The sequence below is a fragment of the Erigeron canadensis genome, chromosome 2, assembly GCF_010389155.1.
Source record: "Erigeron canadensis isolate Cc75 chromosome 2, C_canadensis_v1, whole genome shotgun sequence".
Taxonomy (NCBI): domain Eukaryota; kingdom Viridiplantae; phylum Streptophyta; class Magnoliopsida; order Asterales; family Asteraceae; genus Erigeron; species Erigeron canadensis.
In genome coordinates this window covers 39,702,862-39,727,907 of record NC_057762.1, presented here as the reverse complement: position 1 = coordinate 39,727,907, position 25,046 = coordinate 39,702,862, and the positions used below count along the sequence as shown (strand labels likewise).

Here is a 25,046-nt window from a genome sequence, read left to right as displayed (position 1 = left end):
GTTCAACTAAATCTTTTTCACGTTTCCAATTGTCTTTGGTCACCTACATCTTGCGGCATATTATGAAACTCTGGTTTTTTGTCTTCATCAGACATCAACATCTCATCGATTATAGTTTTGTCACTTTTGTGTTCACTCAAATGTGATTATATATAAAAATTTCTTTTCCCGTACTGTTACATATCAATAATTGATTGGTTTTAGACTGTTAGGCTACTTTGAATATGTAGTAAACTGTATGGAAGCATAGCTTTATGTTTGTTCCAAGCTATGCTCACCCAAATCCAATATGTTCATCTTTCAAATAATGACGATACCTGAAAATGGAATCTTGACTCATCTTCTTGCTTCTCTGTCAAATCAATGTGCTATCGACTGGTAAATGCTTCAAATGGACCCAAACATTGGGCCTTTCCATGGAACAAAGCTGCACCTATATAAATTAATATTCTTGGATGGAGAGCTAAAATGAAGCATTTAGCTACTGCAGATCAATTAACAAAGCAAAGCATCCCAATCCCATCGTCCATGTGCCCTTTATGTAAGTTACATGAAGAAATAGCCGAGCACCTCTTCTTATAGTGTCAATTTGCAGATTTTCTCTAGAGTTTTATACTATCATGGTGTCGCCCATCGATCACGAAACCTCAGTGTCTCAAAGATCTTTTCGAAGCTCACAAGAAAGTCTACATCAACTCTCGCGCACAAAAACTTTTTCAACTTGTTATTCTATCTTACATGTGGGTGATTTGAAAAGCTCGTAACGACCTTCTTTTCTCAGCCAAGAACCCTTCTCTGCGACATGTTACTAAAGAACTAAAATGAACAAGTTTTCTTTGGCTTATAAACCGCTCATTTGCCTCTGCAATTAGTTGGTCCCATTGGTGCTCGTTTAATTTGTAATTTTTCATGTACTTAGTTTTCCCTTGTTTTTATTTATTTCTCTGCAAGTCTTATGTACTTTACTCTAGCATCTTGTTTTTATTCGAAAAAAACATGTGCTTTTCTAAGGACTAAGGTGTTATTTACGTACCATTTTTGGATTTTATAACCACAAAAGAGTATGGGAAAATCAACTTAACCCTTTTAGTTTATAAATACACACAAATGTCCTCTAATTTTGAACTTGCTGTACCTAAATATGTGGCAGGCCGTGACACTGAAGTTAAGACAGAGTATATATGTTTTTTGCTTTTAAAATTTGGACTTGAGACTTTCATGTTGTTCTAGTCATGGAAACGAAGCCTTAAGTCCATCACTCATTTTTATTTTATTAAGTTGCAAATATCTAATTTTATTTTTTTTTCCAATTTTTATTTCGGAGAAAGGTAACCATTGTAACAATTAAGAAGTGATATAAATGGTTGTCGTGTGGTGGCATGACATATCCTAGTCTCAGGCCGATGTAATGAATGGTGAATATAAATATACAATCAAGAAATGCAAATAACAAGTTTTATTGCGGGGTGGGTTTGGCCCATATATAAGCCCATTAATGAAACCAATGTTTATTCATTCATTCATCTAAAATTCTAAAAATGACCGAAGGCTCACGTGTTTTGTTAGGCTATCATCAATGGAGGTGTCTTTAGGCGCCATTGGATATCATTTTCCGTTGAAATTTGTCCAAAATTAAGGACTTTTTGAAAGATGTCGTTACCTAAGGGCATGCCCTTACTTAATATACTTTTGTTTTTTAGTTGGAGGTAAAAGGATATATAAGGATGTTTGTATGGTTGGAGATAAAATTATAAGATTTGAAGCATTTATAAGGATGTATAAGGATATGATGTGGCAGTTCAAGGACGCCTAAGGACGTCCTTAGCATTGGAGATAGCCTTACTATTCGCTTTAGGGAGACCTAGATTAAAAGCTTCATCTTGAAATTATTTAACAAAAATAAACATACACATAATTAGATACTTATATAAGCAAATAAGCATATGATGAAATAAGTGAATCGTATTTGGTAGACTTGGTTTCATGTGGTATATGAGACATTTTATTGACATCGATTAAAATTATTACAAGAAAAATAGTAAATATATGCCATTTTTAATTTTATCATAAATAATAATCAAGAGTTGACATGTATATAATTAAAATAATAACAATAACAAAAAAATTCACTTCGAGAAAGTTTTACCAATTCATAGCATTTTTAAGTTACCAAATTACCTTAATCAAAACAAAGATAAGAATCTTAGATTACACATTCAAAAGTTAAAAATTAAATTTGAAAAATGGCAAACAAAAAATTAACTAGATGGACGCGCAATGAGACTATGACAATGCATACTATGTATGGTGCCATGTCGACATTAATATCAAACAAACACTTGTGTAAAAGATGCTATTATAGTATCCGTACAAAATATTAATAATATTGTTCTAATGAAAAAAATATACATTATTATATTTCATAATTATAAAGTATAAAATATCATTATATACAAGTAATAAATTAAATTGATGATTAAATTAATACTGATAATTAATCGTATACGAAAGAAATTTGACTAAACTAATAAAAAAAGTATAATTAATTAATTAATTGAATATAAAAATATATCAAACGTAAATGTTTAAATTGTTAAAATTCTAAAAGGTAAATAAAAATTTCAAAACAGTTTTTTTTTTTTAAAAAAGGGATCCATTTTCCATTCTCCTAATTTCATTTTTAAATTTTTATTATTATTATTTTTTTTCATTCACCTAAAAATTTCAAATCTTTTTTTTTTACTAGGGTCAATTTTAGAGGTTGACTGGATTCTTTCAGGCCAACAAAATTAGTTTTTGAATTTACAGAAATACCCTCAGCCTTTACATTTACGTTTGCATACTTCTGCCAAACTTTCGATCTCCATCGGTCCTTTTCTGGTTAGGGCTTTTTATCAACCCCTAAAAGCCCGGAGCCGCCGTCGATTATTTTCCTCATCCGTGAACTGGTGGCCGCCGTCTATCATTTTTCACATCACTACTTTACACACTCTGAAGGTGATTTTTTAAATTCTTTTAATTTTTTCATTTCATTTGATTAACATGTTATATACATATATTTATATACATATCTTAAGTTTTTTGAAATTAGGATTAATTATTTGTACAAGCTGATGTAATATAAAGCAATAAAAGAAACTATAAGTAAATTATTACTATCATTACTATATTGGGATTGCTTTTTTATAAGCGCTTATCTATCCCGAAAAATAAGCAGATACTCACTGGCTTATAAAAAAGCCTTCTTTTTTGTGAAATAAGTAGAAAATGTGTTTTAAAGAGTGTTTATTATTGCTAATCTGCTTAAATAGCCAAGCAATAAGCAGATAAATAAGCAATCCCAAACGCTCCCTTTGTAATAAAACATATAGAATTCAATCAGTTAGCTTATAAAGTTAAAGTAATTTTATAGCAGTTTTAGTTAACTTACAATACTTTAATGGAAACATTACTTTGATGGTTATATCTAAGGTATCATATCTAGATGTGGACAAATCATTAGTAATTTACGGGTTTAGTCGGTAATCCCATGACACAGATGGAATTATATGTGGTGAAAATAGATTGTCTTGGTTACACACTTATGCTAGTTGATTTAAGAAGAATATTAATGAAATGATACGAAAATACTTATTGGTTCTTATAACAACATTGTATTTGTAGACATCTAAAAGTTTTGAGCTTGAACACTTTGTTTTAGTCTAGCCAAGTCTGGCCTAAAAGGAACACTATATAAGTATGTTTTTGGTTACACATAAAGGAGCCGAAGAGCTCTTTCGGAACACTAGGGACTTTACTCTTGAATGCTAAAACTGGAGAAGTTCTCTTGGTTTTGACCCTCCCTAGAGGAAATTTAGATGCAATAACGTTTTAGGCTTGAAATTTTGGATTCTATCTATGCTTCCAACCATGACTGCATTCTTGTATCCATCTTTGACAACATAATTGTGAGACCCGTTTTTACGATCCAGGTCCTTGTGTTATTGTTGAATAAATTGATTGAACTGAATCTGCAGATATATGTGTTGGGAGTTATGAGATTATACCTTGCATGCTGCGATATTGCTTTGGTTCGTTATGCTAAACTGGTGCCAAGGCAAGATGCCTTATAAATATTTCTCAAAATTTAGATGTTCATTCAGTCACGGGATTCAAAGAACTAGTATTGCTCTTGAAGGTCTACTTGACCATGGGAAACTTTTGTGCGTTAAGCCTAGGTTCTACTCTGGACTGTATGTAGAATCTGGTGACCTAAATTTTCTACTTCAAAGCTTCACTCCATGTGCTGCTCAATTAAACGTACAGCCAGCAAGTAGAAAAAAGAACCTTTCGGTTATTGGAGTTGTATCACGGTCATTTTCCACTCCATCTGTGTCAGGACCATCATTGGAAGTTTGTGGTTATCACGGTGGCGAACTGCTATCTGGGGCTAACCATTTACCTGTTGGTATTGACAATTATAAGATGCCAATGGCTCTTTCCAGCTCTAGAGCTTTACTTGGAGGAGGTTCTCTAAATAACTCAACTGTCACGTGCGGGCATCTTATTGGCCCAATCGATATTTTTAATATTCATTGTTCTAGCAGAAGCTTCCACAGTTACAGCAAGATTAGCATGAATTCAAGAAATAAAGATCAATCAGACAGATCATCTCTCTATGGATATCTTATTTACCATGTTGCCAAAACTAATGGTAGCTGTAACCTGTTTCTTAATTTTCAGTGGAATAGCTTCCATGTCTCGTCTCCTGCACGTTTGACTGCTGGAACAACCTCTGATTTGTTCTCAGACAACCATGTGAATGATGACCAGCTTCCAAGTTTTGCAGATTCTTCTGATAGGTAATGTATTCTGTTTGGTGTGACTGATCTGTTAAATAATGATGACTCAAGTTCTGAGATTATTAAAGAATCTGAAAATCTGTATGCTACTTGTTGTTGACCACAAGAAGAATTTACCAGATAGATCACTAAAGCTGCTTTCAGGATCATGTTATCTGCCTCGTCCCGAGAAGGAGGAAACAGGTGGCGAAGATGCTCATTTCATTTATCCTGACGAGCAAGCAATTGGTGTAGCCGATGGTGTAGGTGGCTGGGCTGATCTTGGTATTGATGCTGGAACATATGCACGGGAGCTTATGTCCCACTCAGTAAGCGCAGTACAAGATGAACCTAAGGGTTCCGTTGATCCTTCCAGGGTCTTGGAGAAAGCTTACACAAATACCAAAGCCAAAGGATCGTCAACTGCTTGCATTATTGCACTCACCAATCAGGTATAATCTGATATCAATTATGAAAATAAAGTAACTGTAAAATAAAGTCTATAGTAGAGCTATCAACATCTTTTCAGCAGTTCTGTTGATTTATATTTTGGTTTCAGATTATTTTGATCGACTTACTTCCTTTCACAGGGTCTTAATGCCATTAATTTAGGTGATAGTGGTTTCATGGTAGTTAGAGATGGTTGTACTGTTTTCCGATCCCCTGCACAACAGCATGATTTCAATTTCACATATCAATTGGAAAATGGAAGTAATAGTGATTTGCCGAGCTCTGGTCAGGTTCGTTGAAGTTTTTCTTTCTATCTAAATCATCATGGTGGCACTGCATTAGTTTCATTTTTTATCGTATGTATCAAATTTTGTTGTATGATTTTATAGAAATGTGGTAATAAAGATAGGCTTGCCATGCAATCAAGTGAAATAGTGAATTGATGATGTAGGTGTTTTCAATTGTTGTTGCCCCGGGAGATGTCATAGTAGCAGGCACGGATGGACTCTTTGATAATTTGTACAACAACGATATCACTGCAATTGTGGTTCATGCGATACGAGCTGGTTTGGATCCCCAGGTGACTGCTCAAAAAATAGCAGCTTTGGCACGACAAAGGGCACAGGAAAAGGACAGGCAGACACCTTTCTCTGCTGGAGCTCAAGAAGCTGGATTTCGCTATTATGGTGGGAAGCTTGATGATATTACGGTTGTTGTCTCCTATATCACCCCTGCTAAAGATGTAAGAAAGTCTCTCTCTCTCACGCACGCGCACACACAAAATAATGTCTCTTGTAATCATTATAATTTATAGCTAAGTAATTCAATTTTGACAAATATTGAGCGACTGATTATCTGTAATGGCAAAAGGATACAAACACTAGCTCCCTACAGCTTGAATTATTAAAATTGATTATCTGATTTCAAATACACGGCCTCCACATAACGATTTGTTATGCACATCGAGATATCCTTTGGCTAACTTTTATCAATGACTCAGTTGCAGATGACATTACACTAATTGCTATTTCTGATACACATGAATGTTTTCTCTTGCAATTTGGATGGGCATTTGATGCTTTGTTTGTACTCACTGCTGTGTAGGACGACTCTTCATCGTCAAGCTCTTCTTAGGTGATTTGTTAAAGAAATCAATCGACTCAGTCATGTTGCCACAACGCGTTTGATAGGATGGGATAGTGACAGGTGTATATAATAGGATTGGCTAGTTATTTACCATCTTTTGTATGCTATGTTGTTGAACAAGGGACCATCATAATGGGAGTTATCTTTATGAAATCTCATATAGTTTGGTACTTCCTTCCCCCTTTCTTTGTTAGTATGTGGGTCTAAAACTTTTTAGAGTCCATACACATTACTTAGAATTAAGTATGTGGGTTTCAACTATTCTGACCAGCTAAAGTAGGGTTAGGCATTAGAGGATAAGAGCATGGAACCAAAAGGCATGTAGACTCGTATAGTCGTATGTGACTAAACTGCCTACTTATAGGTCAATAGTTTGTCTAGTACCTCCATTGGAGACTAGGTGGCGGCTAGGATCTTATTTAGCATTTCAGCATTTAACCATGGAATGATGTAGGCCTGAAGTAAGTTAAGAGCAAACATACTTAATAGGTACTTAGCCACTAAGGTATATTATTAAGATATATCCTCTATTTGATGTAATGAAAGAAGTTATTATAGTTTGTTTATCAGCTTGGGCATTTTCAACTATTAATGAGTTGTTTGAGGTCTCATTACAATAACCCTCATGGCCCCCACTTGGTTCTTATTAGACCATTGTCATTTTCCTTTTTGGTAGAATTTTATTCGGCTATAGTTTGGTCTGTGGTTGGGTGGGCTTACCATCCGAACATTTTGGTGATGGTTATCAATTTTCAAGATATAGGTTAGGTAATTAAAGATGCAAATATTAATCCTTGGCTATGGGAAATCAAGAGAGAAAATGACAACCTTTAAGTGGTTGTGGGCCTCTCCTTTTTGGAGAGCTTCATCTGTTTAAGTTTGTGTATCAACATATTCGGATCTTGTAAAACTGATCAGTTTTGTGATTGTTGGTATAAACCTAGAGGGATAATTTTAGAAGTTTCTTGTGATACTTTAGCTATCACTTTAGTTTGATGCAAATTAACAACTCGGAAGATATACAATGCATATCCTATGATAATCAAGTAGAAAGTTGGTAACAGAGATAAACACAAGTTGCCTTTTAGTCAACTCTTATTATTAGGAACCTATAGGTCTGACAACAATTGACTAATTTTGGTTATATACTATTTAGAAGATGCCTGTTGAGAAAGATCTAAGTGACAATATGATCACGATAAATCAACCTAGTTGGTGTGCCTAAATATACGTCTAATAGTAAGATGATGACATGTGGAAAAATCAAAAGGCAAGATTAGGAAAGAGAATTAGTGGAATTCACATGTCAAACTTTTAAGGTTTTAGGTTGATTTTTAGGCATATGAGTTAGGTTGATTAATCATTTTCCAATTTTGTGATCTATACATTAATCATTTACCGCCTGAGATTTTACAAACTAAGGAGATGTTTGGTTCATTGAATTCAATGAAATTCTTTGGAACTGGAATTGAAAATCCATGCTTTCTTCTGTTTGGTTGGACAAAACTATGGAATTAGAATTCAAAACTTTCTTCCAAATTCCTTAAAACAAAGAATTTACAATTCTTTCACATATCTAATGGAAAGTTTTGAATTTCATTGGAATTCAAACATATTGACAAATAAATCCTCCATGGCAAAGTTACAAACCTCTTGTTTCTTCTTGAAAACTTGAACGCCAAACATTGTTGGTGTGATGTTGAGTCTAACATTGGACAAAACTGTAAATGTTGTGTCGCCACTAGCCACCGTCGGCTAAACACCACCGTCGGCTAAACGCCAAACATTGTTGCTCTTGCCACCACCACTATACTGCTTTTGCCCCTCAACTCATTTCTTCTTTTCGTCAATCAACTGAGCACCAACAACGTATTCACTGGCGACTGCGGTTGAACACCATCCCCCACCACCATAACTGCTACTTATAAATTCCGGTTATCAACCATCCCCCAGCGCTGCTTTTGAATGGAATTAGGGTTTTCTAATGTTTGTTAACTAAAACAATAACTTATTGTGATTGAAAGTTAACTAGCATCGTACCCGCGCAATGCGCGGTGGTTGTCGGGATAGCGGTTTGGTGGTGACATGTGGTGATGTCTGACTATTGACGGTGGTGGTGTCGAGTGGTGTAGGTCGAGTAGATGTAAATGTAATTGATGGAGATGTAATTGCTCTAAGGGGGTAGTGAAGAAAATTTAAAAGATAAGAGACTAATGATGTAAATTATTTTATTAAGGGTATAATAGTTTTTTCGCATCTCTTTTTTCTAACTTTTCAATAAGGGTGTATAATTTTTATACAGTAGCATAGATAATATCATTTTTTTTCCTGTTTTTGATTGGTAACTAAAACCAATAATGTGGTGGAATTTTTTGAAAGGTAGAGGGATGACAATGAGGGGTTTGTGGGGAAAAGGGATGGGGTAGGTAAGTCATATAGTCATATATACATTATTAATAATAAGAATTTATATATTATTTTAAAGAATATTATAAAGGTTATTTTTGTAATTTAACATAATTTATGTTTAATTTTTGTAACTGAATTTCATTAAATTCTGTCAACCAAACACAAGTCAAATTTTAAAACTTTAGTTTACGCATGAATTGAATCGCTTAAATATCATTTAACTTATCCATATATTGTTTAACTTATAAATAACAATTCATTTTCATTATGATAGCTTAGCTTAATTGTCAAAGAGACATGCATGTCAAAATAAAAATTCCTGTATATCCAGATCTTGCCCCACATCTTTACATGACATGTACTTTAAATAATCTCTTCTAAAAAAATTTCCAACTTGATGCACATTTATTTATTAGAAAATGATTAATTTTTTTAAAGAATAGCCTAAAAATTCTCTTAAAATCTTAAGAAGGTGACATGTGTTATCTACTAATTCTCTTTCTGTAACATTCGCGAATTTTGACTTATTTGACAATGTGATTAATTGTAATACTCGTGGTGATGGACCCGTTGACTTTTGTTAATTATGCAGGTAACATTTGTCTTTTCTTTTCGGATTCATCCTTCATGTGTATAACTCATGCTTCTAGTAGACTAAATGTGGCGAAATCAGAAAATAGACTAATTTGTAGAGTATTAGTCTAAATAGACAGAATGAGACTAATTCGTAGAGTATTAGTCTAAATAGACAGAATGAGACTAATTCGTAGAGTATTAGTCTAAGTGCTGGAACCCCACACCCCCTTTATCTCAGATTTTATTTCCTCCCACCCTCCATTTCTTATCCTCTTTTCTCTCTCTAATTCTCTCCCATGAACACACACAAAGACATATCTCTCTCTCTAGATTTCTATCATATTTATGGAAATTTAAGCAAGATTAAAACTAGAATAATAATCATCATGATCTTCTAAACAACATATCAAAGATTTGAAGGTCAAAGTCCAAGAAATTCTTCCGTCTAGCTAAAATTCGGGTTTGACTCTTTGAAGATAATTTTGGTAAGTAAAACTCATCTCAAATCCACCATTTTTTGTTTATAATCATGTTTCTAGTCAAATCCAAGTGTTCTTGAGTGAAATTGTAGGTCAAAAGTGAAATGGGTCGAAATTAGGGTTTCAAAGTGGGTAAACTAGGTCAAATCCGAATCTAAACTAAAAATGGATGTTCTAAATCGATTTTTGCAGTAGATGTACATAATTTTCGTTCATATATACTTCCAAATGAGTTCCAAGCCTTCAAAAAGGCAATTTGGCTGATTTAGGGTTTTTGCAAAAGTCAAAGTGGGTCAAAAACGGGTTTTGATGAATTTGTGAGTCATGGGTTAAACTTTTGAAGTGGGTTATGTTCATTGATGCTATTTCATGTCTAATAAAGCATAAAAATTCAGTTTTGAAGCATTACAAACCGGTTTCAAGTGTCTAATTAGGGTTTGGATGTTCTTGGACAATTTTGACTTTTTAGTCAAACCATTTTTACCCATGTTGTTGCTTGTTTCCTTCCTTTATGACTTTAACTCGTTTAATCCTTGTCAAGTCAATTCTTAACATCCTTTTAATCTCGTATCAATCCAACAAACATCATTCTGATTCTTATGATCGAACGAGTCCCGAATAATGAAATTATGAAGTGTATTGATATGCATATATGTATAACTATAGGTTGGGATCGTGTGACGAATATTGTGCGCTTGTGATCATTCTTAACTTGTTTTTGCCAACAAAGGTGAGTTTCGTAAACCCTCCCTACTCAATTGAGATTCGGGCTGAAAAGTGTACGTGCTGCTTTGATTGTTGCTTAATCGATTGATTGATTGTTCCGTTAACACATTGACTTGTTGCTTGGTTAATTATGCTTTCGCTTATGAATACATGTTGTGATTTGGTTAGTTGTACATACATATAAGATGATCTTACTTTCAAAGAGTTGGAGATGCGGTGGGAAGGCTGCGGGTGACCCTATATATAAGCATCAAAGGTTCATTGAAAGTAAAATCGTATGAAGTGTATGTGCATTGTGTTGTTGGTTGATGGAAAACGTTTTGATATGGAACGTGATATGACGCATTTGAAATATATGTAAGTCGTAACGTGATATGACGCATTTGAAATATATGTAAGTCGTAACGTGATATGACGCATTTGAAATATATGTAAGTCGTAACGTGATATGACGCATTTGAAATATATGTAAGTCGTAACGTGATATGACGCATTTGAAATATATGTAAGTCGTAACGTGATATGATGCATTTGAAATACATGTAAGTCGTGCCAGTTTATCGTGCATTTGAAACATATGTAAGTCGTGCCCGGAACGTATTACGCGCATTGTTTATCATGTAAGTCGTGCCGGTTTATCGTGCATTATTTATTATGTAAGTCGTGCCATTATAACTATGATTGAACATAAACGTTGACTTGTATTGATTTGTGATAACGTGGAACCTTTTAGGGTTTCCTTGGACGTGATTAGGTATCCTAATCCTCGTATATCGTTAACGGTTGTTATCCCGACACACTTGTTTCCTATCACTTGCCCCTACGAACTCACCAACTTTATGTTGACGCGTGCTAGTACACTTTTCAGGTGAACAGGTTAGCTCATAGACGAATTGGATGGTTGATTGCTTGATCATGCTAGACTTGGACTTGGACTTCTTGGATCCGTGATTCATTTCCCGAATTAGGGGTTATGCTTATGTGTGATCCGGATACTTGCATTATTGAATGGTTCGTATGGATTACTTGATCCTTTTTATGCATATAGACTTACTCTACATAATTTCCATGTCGTGTTGTGCTTTTCTTGTGATACCCCATGATTTCGCCTTGTTGGGGTGTTACAAAATGGTATCAGAGCCGTGGTTGTAGAGAATTAGGTGGATCGACCTAGCCTATAGACATTGCACCCACTTTTCATAATTAGCATGCATGATAGGAAATTTTGTGTACAACGTGGATTGTATGATGCATAAAACAAATTTAAACGGAGTTCGTAGGGATTTTTCGTGACTTGATGACTTGGTTGTTACGTGATGACTTGATTGACATATGTGTTAGTGTCGGGATACATCGTGACTGCCGAATGAACGTTAACGTATATCTTTATAGTTTTATTGTTTAACCCTAGCAAAGTGAAATGATGGCATTAATGGAGTATGACACTCGATAACCCTAGAGGCGCCTGATCAACAAATCTATGGTTACCCTATGTCATATAAAGTTAATGACCTCGTGGATTGCGCATTGTGGATGAAGTATAGTAGGTAACCCGGTATGCTTAATGAGTATTGGTAAGGTGGAGGGTTAGCCGCTGGTACACCCTGTATACATACCCGACCAATCCTTAGAGAGCATAATGGAACCGAATCCCGACATCCATTCAATATATTAACGGTGTGGAGGGTTAGCCGCTGGTACACCCTGTATACATACACCTTTAAGGTATTGAATGTTGAGGTTAAGATTCAGACTGTGCTTTACCCGCCTTGTTAGTGACTTGACCCCTTTATATGTTTGTATGCAATGGTTTGAAATCGTGGAATTGATTTAGAATTGAATGAAAATGGTAATGTTTTACCTCGCTATATTTGAACTTGAACGTTGATTTGAATATACGGTCGTGGTTGAATTGGAATTGTTTGATTTGTTAGAATGCGAAGAGAATGTTGATAACATAGTTTATTGCCATGATAATTTCCCCTTAGAAATACGTGTCCTTGTAATGACTTAGGATAGCCTAAGTTGGATTGTTGTTATATGACGGTTAATTGTGAATGCTTGTGTGAGAATTGTGAGGTTAACTTGGTAATCCAACACGTGTGTTCGAGGAAAGATGGATAGACCATGGAGAGCTAACATGAATTATGGGCGCCAAAATGAGTAAGAGAAACCGGTTGATCAAGGAAATCAATAAAGTAGAGGCGGTCGTAGAGGCCGTGGTAATCGTGAAAGACGTTAGAGAATTGAGTGGGCTAAACACCAAAATGTGTACCATCAATCGTCGTGCCTTTCCTTAAATGCCATTCCGATCAATGCCTAAATCCCCCGATGGCCCGAGGTACTTGTTATGAGCGTGGTAGTCGTGAGCACCACCGAAATAAGTGCCCCAATCTTATCGGCAACAACAAGTTCAACGACAACTTACTCTCCATGGAAGAACTTTTACAGTGATTGCGGCTGAAACTCGTGTTGATCCTAAAAGCCGTTGCAAGTACTTTGATTTTCTCAACGATCAATATACCACCGTATTATTTAACCCCGGTGCCGATTTTAGCCTTGTTTCTAATGATTTTGTGCCTTTAATCGATGCTAGACTTGGACTTGGACTTGGACTTCTTGGATCCGTGATTCATTTCCCGAATTAGGGGTTATGCTTATGTGTGATCCGGATACTTGCATTATTGAATGGTTCGTATGGATTACTTGATCCTTTTTATGCATATAGACTTACTCTACATAATTTCCATGTCGTGTTGTGCTTTTCTTGTGATACCCCATGATTCCGCCTTGTTGGGGTGTTACACTTTCACATGTCATCATCCAATAGTTAAGAGTATTTTTAGACTATTTTGTTAAGAGATTTAATCATTTACCTTATTTATTTGATCGAATAAACTTATTAAGTTTTAGTAGGACCAAAAATATGTTGAAAATGTCAAAATAAATAAATAATCAAAACAAAGTTAAAAAGTCAACAATCACACTTCACCACACCACCAACTACCAGCAAGCTAAACTAAACAAGTGAATACAGAGACAGTCAAATAAAAACAATAATCTTTAATAATATACACCAAAAATGGCAGGAGGAGGTCTTGTCGGTCGCCGAGACAAAATCAACACAGCAGCAGCAGCAGCTCATTCCATACGCGGATCACGAATCGCCATCGCAATAGCCATCGGAGTTACACTCGGCTGTATCTTTGCATTTCTGTACCCACATGGTTTTCTTTCTTCAAAACAATCTTCTCAATTTCAAGGCCGCCGTCTCACCAAATCTTTTCTTCAGGTCCATTTTTATCACTACTTTTATTTTGTCTTTTTAGGGTGTAAGTTATGGGATGTATTTACACATTCTTGTAAAAGTTTGTGCTGTATACAAATATACAAGGTGTTGTGCCTTTTGCTTAATAGCTCTTTGAATATTATCGAAAAAAGAGGATGCTTTTATGGGAAACTATGTATATAAAGCAAGTTATTTGAGATGGTTTCGAAATTTCGAGTCCTTGTTGCCTTTTGAGTGCTGTACGATGATGATGATGATGATTATAACTTGCTTTTTGATTGGTCGTGTTTGTTGTTTTATTTGTAAAAGGGTTTAGGGTGTTTATGATTGCATACTTTTTAAGTGCTTATTGCGTTTTTTATTTTTAAACGCAATAGGCACTTTGTGAGTGTTCATTCGCTTATTTTACACTCAAATAAGCACTTTTTCTTAAGCACCATAGGATGTGCTTATTATTATGAATTTACTTTTAAGGATAAGAACTTCTAAATATGCAATCTCAAACACTTGTTAAAGTGCTTATGGCTCAAAACGTGTGTTTAAAATGAGCACCAATTTAACAACATAAGAAGAAAAGGGTAAATTTTTTCCCTTAGTTAAAATATAGCAGGTATCTGAACACTTCACATTCGTGTTTTGGCTTTTAAAATACGGTATAAGCCGTTTGGACTTGAAGAACGCGATGACAGACACATTAATATCAAGTTCTTTTTTAAACATTAGAAAGTAATATGCTTGTTTTCTTAGTTCATCAATCTCTTTCTAAACCATATTAGCATGAGGCTTGTGATGTAATGAATCCTGTTTTTGCAGATTAGATCGACTTCATGTGAATCTTCAGAGCGAGTTAACATGCTGAAATCAGAACGGGCAGATTTATCAAGCAAGAACGATGATCTTAAGAAACAAGTTATGGATTTAACTAAAAAGTTAATGGCGGCTGAACAGAAAAACGGTAAGGCTGAGCAGCAAGTGATGGTCGTAGGTGAGCCACAAAAAACCGGACCTTTTGGTACTGTCAAAGGTATAAGAACCAACCCTGTAGTTCTTCCTGACGAGACTGTTAACCCAAGACTCACAGAAATATTAAAAAAGATTGCTGTGAAAAATGAGCTTATAGTTGCACTTGCAAATACTAATGTTAAAGACATGTTAGAGGTGTGGTTCACTAGCATTAAAAAGGTAGGTATACCTAATTATCTAGTGGTGGCGTTAGATGACGGGATTGTGGATTTTTGCAAAGAAAATGATGTGCCATTTTACAAAAGAGACCCCGATGAAGATGTTGACTCTGTGGCTAAAACCGGAAGCAATCATGCTGTTTCAGGATTGAAATTCAGAATCTTGAGGGAGTTTTTACAGTTGGGTTACAGTGTCCTTTTATCGGACGTTGATATTGTATACATACAGAACCCATTTGATCATATATATCGGGATTCAGATGTTGAGTCTATGTCTGATGGGCATGATAATATGACTGCGTATGGATTTAATGACGTCTCTGATGATCCTTCAATGGGATGGGCTAGATATGCTCATACAATGCGAATATGGGTTTATAATTCTGGGTTCTTTTATTTACGGCCTACTTTACCTGCAATTGAGCTTTTAGATCGAGTGGCTGACAGGCTATCTCACCCACCACCTTCTTGGGATCAGGCGGTTTTCAATGAAGAGTTATTTTTCCCTTCTCATCCAGGTTATGTCGGGCTTCATGCTTCTAAGAGAACCATGGATCGTTATATGTTTATGAACAGTAAGACTCTTTTTAAGGAAGTAAGAAAAGATGGTAACTTAAAGAAGTTGAAGCCTGTGATTGTTCATGTGAATTATCATCCAGATAAATTACCGAGAATGAAAGCAGTGATGGAGTTCTATTTCAATGGCAAGCAAGATGCGTTGGAACCGTTTCCTGATGGCTCTGATTGGTAATGTACACTAACCAGGCTACTTTGATATTGTACTATGGACATGTAATTTTTGTTTATTTCCTGTCATCTACATAAATGTGACTTTTCTATCACCAAATTAACTCCTTTTTTATATATGAAACTTCTGTAGTTCTGTATGGTCTAAATTAAATTGATAAGATGGCGGACGCTATTGCTCTGTTATAATTTGAACAATGTTTTGAACAAATTTGTTGGCCTGACCCTAGTAGAAAAGTGAAAATCTTCCCCTTGAATCCTCTCGACCAGTAGAATCTCAAACAGAAAGGAGTCACTGGTGTGAGTTTCTGCATAACTTTGTATGTTTAAAGATAATTGAGACAAAGATTTAAAGAAGTTAAGTTGAAAACTTGAATTCCAAAGATTAAAAAGAAAAAAAAAGGGGTGGTGGTGTTATTTTAAGGCAATGTTGGCGGCGGTGGGCGGGTGATGGCAGTAGCGATATGATTATTAATGTAAAGGTAATTGAGGAGGTTGTGTAGTTATTTTAAGGATTGAGGGATGTAGAGCGTATATAATTTTATTTAGGGTATTATAGGTCTATATATTAGATGGAGTATATGAATTAGTGAATATATGATTTGGATAATTTGAGTAGATTAACTTCTTTTTTGATAAATTTAAAGGGATCATATGTTTTATAATGTAGTATAGATATAGATTTTGATATAAATTCCTTGTGAAGTGATCAAGTGAGAACCAAAACAAGGGTAACAACCGTGAGAACCACTAAAAACCATTTCTAAGGGAGGAGCCCTTAAAGCTAAGGGCTACGCCCGTACCGTATCCAGCCACCACCATCTCTTGGATCGCCGCCCATCAGATACATACCATTCTCACATGCGTCCGGTGACAACCCCTTTAAAGCGGATAAGGACAACACCCGTAGTCTCGTACCGTATCCACCCGTTTTCAACACATAGCCCATATATTTTTTTATTTTTTTTTTATATTTTAAAAAAAATTTGATTTTTTTTTAATGGGTTTTTCTTAAAAAATTAAAAAAAACATTAAAAATTAAAAAACCACACAAAAAAAAGGAAAAGAGAGAAGAAATAGTGGTTCTCACATTAAACCTACCTAGATTCCTTTATTTTATCATCTAATAATATAATAACAATTTGTTTTTAAATTGTTAAGTAGAAAACTCATAAGTTTATTTTATCATCTAATAATAATAATTTATCTTTTTAAATAGTTAAGTAGAAAAATCATAAGTTTGAATACTGATACCATGAACACAACTTATTCTGAAACCGGACCCTTGTCACAATTGTAAACCAACCGAGCTCGAGGTTGATGTGTTGTTAGACTAAACTCGAACTCGATCTGATAACTTCAACTATATCTTTGATACAACAGTATTCGAATACAATTCTAGCGGAATTCAATAGCTCAAAAACATAAGCCAGAAATCAGAATTATAACAACCTCAATTGAGTATCACCAGAAAATGTAATAGCTCTCTACTATACCAAAGTTTGACCAAATATATATAGAACCACATAAACATACATAGGATCTAAAAATCGCTTCAAAATGATACAATACGATTTTTTTATTTTGTAAAGATCTATTTATCTACAATCTTTCATGTTATAAATTTGAGCATTTTCACCAGATGAAGAGTTGTGTTCTCAAGTAGAAAAACCATCATGGTTGGATAACCTTCAAGTTCTTATTAGACCACTTTCATTATCCTTTTAGGGCGAGCATTACCCGGTTGTAGTTTGGTCGGCTTATGATCTGAACATTTGGTAACGGTCATAGATAGAGGTTCGGTGATGAAAGATTCAAAATTTTAAACCTTGTCTATGAGAAAATTAACATGAGAGAAAATGACAACCTTTATGTGGCTGTCCTGGCCCGCCTCCTTTCTGGAGAGCTTCATCTGTATAAGTTTGTGTATCGACGTACGTATATCCAGATCTTAAGTTAGTCCGGGTAAAAGTGGAACACTTGATAGATAGCACGGTGAATTATAAGATAGGATAGCACGTACCATTTATAGAACTGATCATTTTTGTGATTTTTGGTATGAACGTACGTACAGAGATAGATATAGAAGTTTCTTGTGATACTTTAGCTATCCACTCTAGCTTGATGCAAATTAACAACTCAGAAGATAATAGATGAAAATCCTATGATAATCAAGTAGAAAGTTAATGACAGATAAACACAATAGCTAGCAGCCATTCAGTTAATTCTTGGGAACCTATAGGTTCATCAACATTTGACTAAGTTCGTTATATACTCACTATGTTGAGGAGGATATATGCCTGTCTGTCGACAAGGATCAAATGACAGTATGATCACTCTCAAATTATGTTCAAGTATTTCAACTCACTCATGGTTAAACAAGAGTATAAGTCACGTAGAGCATATGACAACACTTGATGTCTTGAGACCTACGTTGTGATTACAAGAGACCTCAACACAAATGTTGCTAGCACACAAAACAAAATGTCGCTAGCAAAATACAAAACAAAAATGTTATACGAGTACTATTGATATAGCATTGTTGTTAACTCTGGCTTTTTAGTATATTGAAAAAATCTAGACTATGAATATGTATATAATATGCCAAAATCATTAAACTTGTCCAAATTCTATAGGGGTGTTTGGATTGCATTAGTAAAAGAGATTTTGCGTGTAAATATGCGTTTTAATTTGGAAAAAAAAATGTGAACTTGTATACATTTTCAAAATTGCATGTTATTAGTATATGAAAGGTAAATTGCACATTTTAAACTTTTTTTACACATATCTCATGATCTACTTTCTGCAAACACACATCATGTTCACTAGCTCCCAATGAGAGCTTAATTGTGAAAGAGAGACATGCATAATAAAAATTTCGTAGTATATCCGAATCTTGCCCAACATCTCTATCAACTTACAAGGATGCATGCCAAAAATTTCAAGTCTCTACGGCCTACGTGTAAAACTATGTTGAAAAAGTCAACAAGTTAAAAAGTTATCACACCACCAGAAACTACCAGCAAAACAAGTGAATATATAGAGACAGACAGTCAAGCAAACAATAATAATTTCTGATGTTAAAGGTATAAGTACCAACCCTGTAGTTCTTCCCGACGACACTGTTAATCCAAGGCTCGCAAATATATTAAAAAAGATTGCTGTAAAAAATGAGCTTATAGTTGTACTAGCAAATTCTGATGTTAAAGCCATGTTAGAGGTGTGGTTCACTACCATTAAAAGGGTAGGCATACTGAATTACCTAGCGGTGGCATTAGATGACGGAATTGTTGATTTTTGCAAAGAAAATGATATTCCATTTTACCAAAAATCTTACAAAAGACCCGCCGATGAATGTGTTGACTCTATTGTTCCATCAACATGCCATCATGCTATTAAGTTATTGAAATTCAAATTCTTGAGGGAGTTTTTACAGTTGGGTTATAGTGTTCTTGTATCAGACGTTGATATTGTATACATACAGAACCCTTTTGATCATATATATCGGGATTCAGATGTAGAGGCTATGTCTGACGGGCATAGTTATATGACTGCATATGGATATATGACATATCTGATGATCCTTTTATGGGATGGGGTAGATCCGCTCATACAATGCATATATGGGCATATAATTCTGGCTTCTTTTATATACGGCCCACTTTACGTGAGTTGAGTTTTTAGATCGTGTGGCTTACCGGCTATCTGATCAATCGCCAACTTCCTGGTATCAGGCGGTTTTCAATGAAGAGCTTTTTTTTTCCTTCCCATCCAGGTTACGTTGGCCTTCATGCTTCTAAGAGAACCATGGATCATTTTATGTTTATGAACAGTAAGACACTTTTCAAGCAAGTAAGGAAAGATGGTAACTTAAAGAAGTTGAAGCCTGTGATTGTTCATGTGAATTATCATCCAGATAAGTTACCGAGAATGAAAGCAGTGATGGAGTTTTATGTCAATGGCAAGCAAGATGCGTTGGAACCGTTTACCGATGGCTCTGATTGGTAACACCAACGTACCAGCTGGGGTACTTTGATATTGTATTATAAAAATGTACCTTTGTTTGTTTCCTGTCATCTACATACTCGTGACTGTTCGATCATCATATAAACTCCTTTTTATGTATGATTCTGTTTGGTCTAATACTAAATCTTTTGGATAATTTCGTTGATCGACCCAACGTACCCGAGGTGAAAAGTGAAGAACCTTCCCCTTCGAATCCTCTCAGTAGAATCTCAAACAGAAAGTAAGACATTTCTTCTGCAGAGTTTTGTATGTTTAACGATTATCTTGAGTCAAAGATTAAAGGCTGAGCTGGATTTCAAAGATAAAAAAAGAAGCAGCTTTTCCTTTTTTTCCTTTAGACATGGTAAAAGAAAAATGGCCACTCCAAGTAAATTAAGGGATATATATAAAGATCATAGTGTATGTTACAAGATAGACCGTCTTTTTTGACGCTGCTATTTGCATTACTAAATTAGAGGAATTCTCACAACCTCACATTTTTCTCTCCTAAATCCTTAAATCTTAAATATTTAAACAATGCTTCAACAACATTGTACATGATGCATTAAGATTGTCAATTTGGGACGTACCTTGGGTATATGATATTTAATGGGTTTAGGAGGAGGAGATGTGAGAATTCCTCCTTTTTTTCTTTTGTAAGCTGCTTATTTATTTATTTATTTTTTATATCTCATAATTAATTTGCTTAATTAACAATTTTGTAGGGGAATAATGGGAGTTTGACTTTACTATATTATTATTTGTGGCTTGGAGTATGACAATTAATTGGCGCCAAGAGAATTTTAGTTGTACACAAATGAGAAAAACCAAACCAGGCCGGCCGATATAAGGCTCAAGTCTTATCCACCAACCTGGTCCCCTACCCAGACAATTTTGTGGCTTCCATTCTTACTAATCATGTCCCACTGTCGTTTGTTCTTTGTCCCTTTCCTCTAACACATTTCCGTTACATTCAATCTATCTATCTTTGTTGCGTACCTAAACCATTTTCTTTCATGTTTTGATTAATCCAACAGTGAATTGAATAATAAATATATGGAAAGACTAACTCGAACTGCTAATCTGCCACTTATGCGATTCGGACGATCTTTTGAAAAGGAAGCCAGTTCTTCTGCTATGGACACACGTCCAAGAAATTCGGATGATGTTGTTGATGATGATGTTGATTTTGATGATGTGTTTGGTGGGCCTCCCACACGTACGAGGTATAGTTTTGGAGGTAGTAGGATTAAGTCGTCTGAAGAATCGTCCACGAGTTCAGTGTCAGGATTGTGTGAGCGGCCGGTTTTTGGTGAGTCGTATAGTTCGCCTAGACGGCCTACCAGTGATGATTTTTATGATGATATCTTTAGAAGAAGTGATGAATCTGTTCGGTCTCCTTCTTATTCCACTTCACTTCCTGCTGAATTCAGGTTGCTATCACTTTCTGTTTTTGGATACATTTATGTGTTGCTGAATATTTTTTTTCTTGGAATGATACAAAGTGTAATGTTCTTTACTTTGGTAGTCAAAGCAAATACCCTGTATAGCTGTATGTATTCAACATCCAAAGTTTCTGGCAGTTATGACAGTTAAAATTGTTCATAAACCGTTTCCAAAAGTTACGAACACTTACAGACAATTACATGTCTGATGGGTGTCACAAATCAGATTGATTACTGATCAGCTTAGTTGTTTAATTGATCAACTTGGTCCCTGATTAGTGATTAGATCTAGGCTGTTACTAATTAGTGACTTCCCCAGTAGGATCACAGCCGGGCTTCACCCCTGCTATTCGGGCCTGGGATTATGATGATTTATAAGGTTGTACACTTTATACCTTTTAACTAGTATAAAGAACTAGCTAAATTCCTTCATTACACTAATGTTACTTCACTACATTATTAAGTAAGCAAGTTAGATTGAATATACATGATTGATGGCTTAGGATCATGTGTGAGAAACTAAATATATGTGAGAAGCAAACTGAATCACTAATTCTGTAAGATTTTCTGTATTGAACGGCAGAACAAATTGTGTAACATTAGCAGTTTTCCATATCTGCACAGCTTCACACAATTAGAAACAGCAGTTAAAACTTAATAGATTAATGAAACAATTTGTTTTTCACGAATTCATTTCTCATTTGATCAGGTTGTCGTGTTTCATTTTGATTTCAAGTATACTTGTTGCCAAATTTTGGTTTGTTATCCACGATCTGATGTGTTTTACTGTAGCATTTTTAAATTGATATGAAGTTTTTGTGTTGCTGTATTTGATGTTGTATACTATTGTTTATTCATCAGTCTGCCTGCAAAGATGATCAAAGGTGTAGATATTCCTGTATTCGGTTCAAATGTGCATACACCAAATACTTCTTTCTCTAGATATTCATCTGGTCAAACATTGTTATCTCGTGAATCATCTAGTGTTAAGGATTCAACACACTTTGCACAATCTAATGAAGATGAAGTTGAGCAAAAGTCTAAGACTAGAACAACGCGAATAGGATCTCCGAGTAGTGAATTTCACTTTTCTATACATAAATGGGCGAATGTAGGAGTGCCGTTATTGATGTCTCTTCGTGGAGGCAAACATCCGACTTTGAAAGGAAGCAGTAAAGTTAGCGCGTTATCAATGGACAATATGCAAGAATCTGTCTTTCCAAATGAGAAATTATCTGCAGAGACGGCAGATGTGAACCTTCCATCTGCAATTGGTTCAATGGAAGTGACCGAGAAAGAAACTTTAACTGTAAAACAGGAAGTTAAAGAGCATGTGGTCGTACCTCCAGCTCCAATTTCACTAGTACACGATGAGATTGAAAAAAAAGGTACGGTGTGGTTAATGTCACAGATATGGTGATTTAATGACATCTGAAAGCTGATTGTATTTCATTATCTGATGGAAACAGGTCATGGAGAGGCTGGAAGAGAGGTAGAAGAGAAGAAAAGCGTGGAGACAAGTAAGAAAAAAGTTGAGGCGAAAAAGACTAATGACAGTAAAAAAGTAGAGGCAAATAAGCCTGTTATTGGATCGCCTAAAAGGTCGCCTAAAAACCGAGTCAAGGGTATGGTCAAAGATTTCTTCAAGATATCTAATCAAGACAGTCCGCCAAAGGCCAAAAAGAATGTGAGCTCTAGATGGATACCTAGTGCCAGAAATCGAACTCAAGAAGAAGTCGATGAAATCATTTCAAAATTGGATACATTTCCAGCAGCGAATGCAGAAGCGATACCAGATGCCTCAAAGACATCAAAATTGGCCAGTGAATTGTCTGCAGAAAATGTCAAAGTAGGACTAGATGCTTCAAGCGCAATGCCATTGGATAGTAAATTGACTGCGGAAAATGCTAAAATGAACACTGATGCTTCAAGCACAATACCATTGCCTAGTAAAGTGCCTGCAGAAAATGTGAAAATGGCACCGGATGCTTCATATATGGTAGTTTTACTTATAAATTAGCTATCTTAACTATATGTGTTTGTGGCTTTCATATTTTACAACGTTTCTTGGTTATAAGGTGGAGGAACAAACTGGGAAAATTAACAAGCAGAAATATGCACAGAATCGTACTATTAGAAAACTTGAAGATATTAACTTTCAAAAGGACTCTTCAGCAGCTTCAGGTTAGTTAACCAAATTACAGATCTAACTAGAAAGAATAAACTATTTTTTTAATCTTATTATTTGCTTATGATAAATGTCGTTTCTGTTTCTCAGAATCCGTTCCTTATGGTTCTAAGGCTAGTGTTGAAAAAATAGACGATTTCCTGGTATGACGTTTCTTGTATTTAGTTTTGTCATCTGGTTGATTTTTAGTATTATCTTCTAAATACTTGGAGTACTTGAACAGATAGAAGAATTGCCTCCTGTAGAGGACAACCAATCTAAAACTCAAGAAGAATCCGAGGCCATCATGGTAAATACATTCATTATAATCATTAACTGCATCCTCATCAAATGCCATATTCATATTTATTCCCTAAACGCAGGCTTTGGATTCAAAAATCCGTATGTGGTCAAGTGGAAGAAAAGGAAACATTCGTTCACTACTCTCGACTTTACAGCTTGTAAGCTCAAACAATTTGTTACATTGCAGATTGTATAAAACTATATATATGCACAAACTATGAGGCTCATAACTTCATATTTCAGGTTCTGTGGGCTGAGAGTGGCTGGAAGCCGGTAGCACTTGTTGATATAATAGAATCGAATGCCGTGAAGAAAGCTTATAATCGGGCCATGTTATGTTTGCACCCCGATAAGTTACAGCAAAAAGGCGCGGATGCACAAAAAAAGTACATAGCAGAAAAGGTCTTTGATATACTTCAGGTACTTCCCACTCTAGTGTTATTTATACATTGCCACATTACATGTACATATACTACATTGTATTTGATTCGTTCTAACATTAATATATGATAAGATCATATGATATATCCTGTATATAACTTTGTTGTTATTGGATATTGTGGTACAGGAAGCATGGGATCATTTTAACACACTTGGTACTCTACTTTGACCATTGAAGGTCCCATTTCATCATGATTGCTCCCACCACCACCAAACAAGACAATCTTTCAATTGTGAATATCATCATCATATTGACTATGCCTGCATAAAGGAGTTTTACTTTTTCAAATTTTGAGCACAAAACTAGTTACATACCACAATTTTTAATTTAATTTTTGTTCTATAGAAACTATATATTATAAGTTTTATTTTGTGTTACAAGTTTGGCATGAATATCGACAAGCACAAATTTTACTTTGGCGAAATGGGTGATTTATTAGTTTACTAGCTAAGTATCCCGGGTTTAACCCGGGAATAGTAATAAAAGTTTTGTAAAAACATATATTTGATACTTAAGTTGTGACAGTCCAGCGGTACTCATAACCTCGTAATACTATATCTTATGTTTCAAATAAATTTAATTAGTTTATTAACCTGGATTATATGCCAAAAGTTTAAAATTATGTTATCATAAAATTAATTATATGATGAAAATATAAAAGTCCCATATATAAAATATTAGAGTTTTCAAAAGAAAATTAAAAAAAAAGACATTAAAAATAACAAAATAAAAATGAAATAAACTTTAATTAGGAATGTGTTTTTGACATCATAAATAAATTAAATAAAAAAGAACTAATTTTAAGAAAAAATTTAGAAGTGACAAATTAGTTATTTTTGTAAAATGTGATGTCATAACAAT

The 25,046-nt window shown here is 34.8% G+C and overlaps 3 protein-coding genes and 1 pseudogene across 3 annotated transcripts; all 4 read left to right on the top strand.

Annotated features, from left to right (window-relative positions):
- Positions 1 to 2,875: 2,875 nt before the first annotated feature.
- On the top strand, positions 2,876 to 6,586 carry LOC122588506 (probable protein phosphatase 2C 55). The gene is given in 6 exon segments (XM_043760638.1): positions 2,876 to 2,997; positions 4,017 to 4,860; positions 4,949 to 5,272; positions 5,411 to 5,560; positions 5,722 to 6,012; positions 6,375 to 6,586. Coding segments are annotated over 5 exon segments (1,578 nt in total). The 5' UTR covers positions 2,876 to 2,997; positions 4,017 to 4,077; the 3' UTR covers positions 6,405 to 6,586.
- A 7,039-nt stretch (positions 6,587 to 13,625) lies between these two features.
- LOC122587118 (arabinosyltransferase RRA3-like) lies at positions 13,626 to 15,955 on the top strand. Its single transcript, XM_043759199.1, has 2 exons — positions 13,626 to 13,898; positions 14,709 to 15,955. Exons 1-2 carry the CDS (start codon positions 13,689 to 13,691, stop codon positions 15,825 to 15,827), a joined length of 1,329 nt encoding a protein of 442 aa, XP_043615134.1. The 5' UTR covers positions 13,626 to 13,688; the 3' UTR covers positions 15,828 to 15,955.
- A 2,189-nt stretch (positions 15,956 to 18,144) lies between these two features.
- Positions 18,145 to 19,847, top strand: LOC122588253 (annotated as a pseudogene).
- A 961-nt stretch (positions 19,848 to 20,808) lies between these two features.
- On the top strand, positions 20,809 to 24,609 carry LOC122588652 (J domain-containing protein required for chloroplast accumulation response 1). The gene is made up of 9 exons (XM_043760808.1): positions 20,809 to 21,261; positions 22,135 to 22,661; positions 22,743 to 23,272; positions 23,352 to 23,457; positions 23,552 to 23,604; positions 23,685 to 23,750; positions 23,824 to 23,901; positions 23,987 to 24,163; positions 24,312 to 24,609. Exons 1-9 carry the CDS (start codon positions 20,885 to 20,887, stop codon positions 24,351 to 24,353), a joined length of 1,956 nt encoding a protein of 651 aa, XP_043616743.1. The 5' UTR covers positions 20,809 to 20,884; the 3' UTR covers positions 24,354 to 24,609.
- The last annotated feature ends 437 nt before the right edge of the window (positions 24,610 to 25,046 follow it).

What these genes read in the sequence shown, in the direction of transcription:
- LOC122587118 (XM_043759199.1), top strand. Translation starts at nt 13,689, where the DNA reads ATGGCAGGAGGAGGTCTTGTCGGTCGCCGAGACAAAATCAACACAGCA. An exon ending in TCACCAAATCTTTTCTTCAG is followed by an intron (nt 13,899 to 14,708) that starts GTCCATTTTTAT and finishes CTGTTTTTGCAG; the next exon opens with ATTAGATCGACTTCATGTGA.
- LOC122588652 (XM_043760808.1), top strand. Translation starts at nt 20,885, where the DNA reads ATGGAAAGACTAACTCGAACTGCTAATCTGCCACTTATGCGATTCGGA. An exon ending in CACCGGATGCTTCATATATG is followed by an intron (nt 23,273 to 23,351) that starts GTAGTTTTACTT and finishes CTTGGTTATAAG; the next exon opens with GTGGAGGAACAAACTGGGAA. An exon ending in AAGAATCCGAGGCCATCATG is followed by an intron (nt 23,751 to 23,823) that starts GTAAATACATTC and finishes CCCTAAACGCAG; the next exon opens with GCTTTGGATTCAAAAATCCG.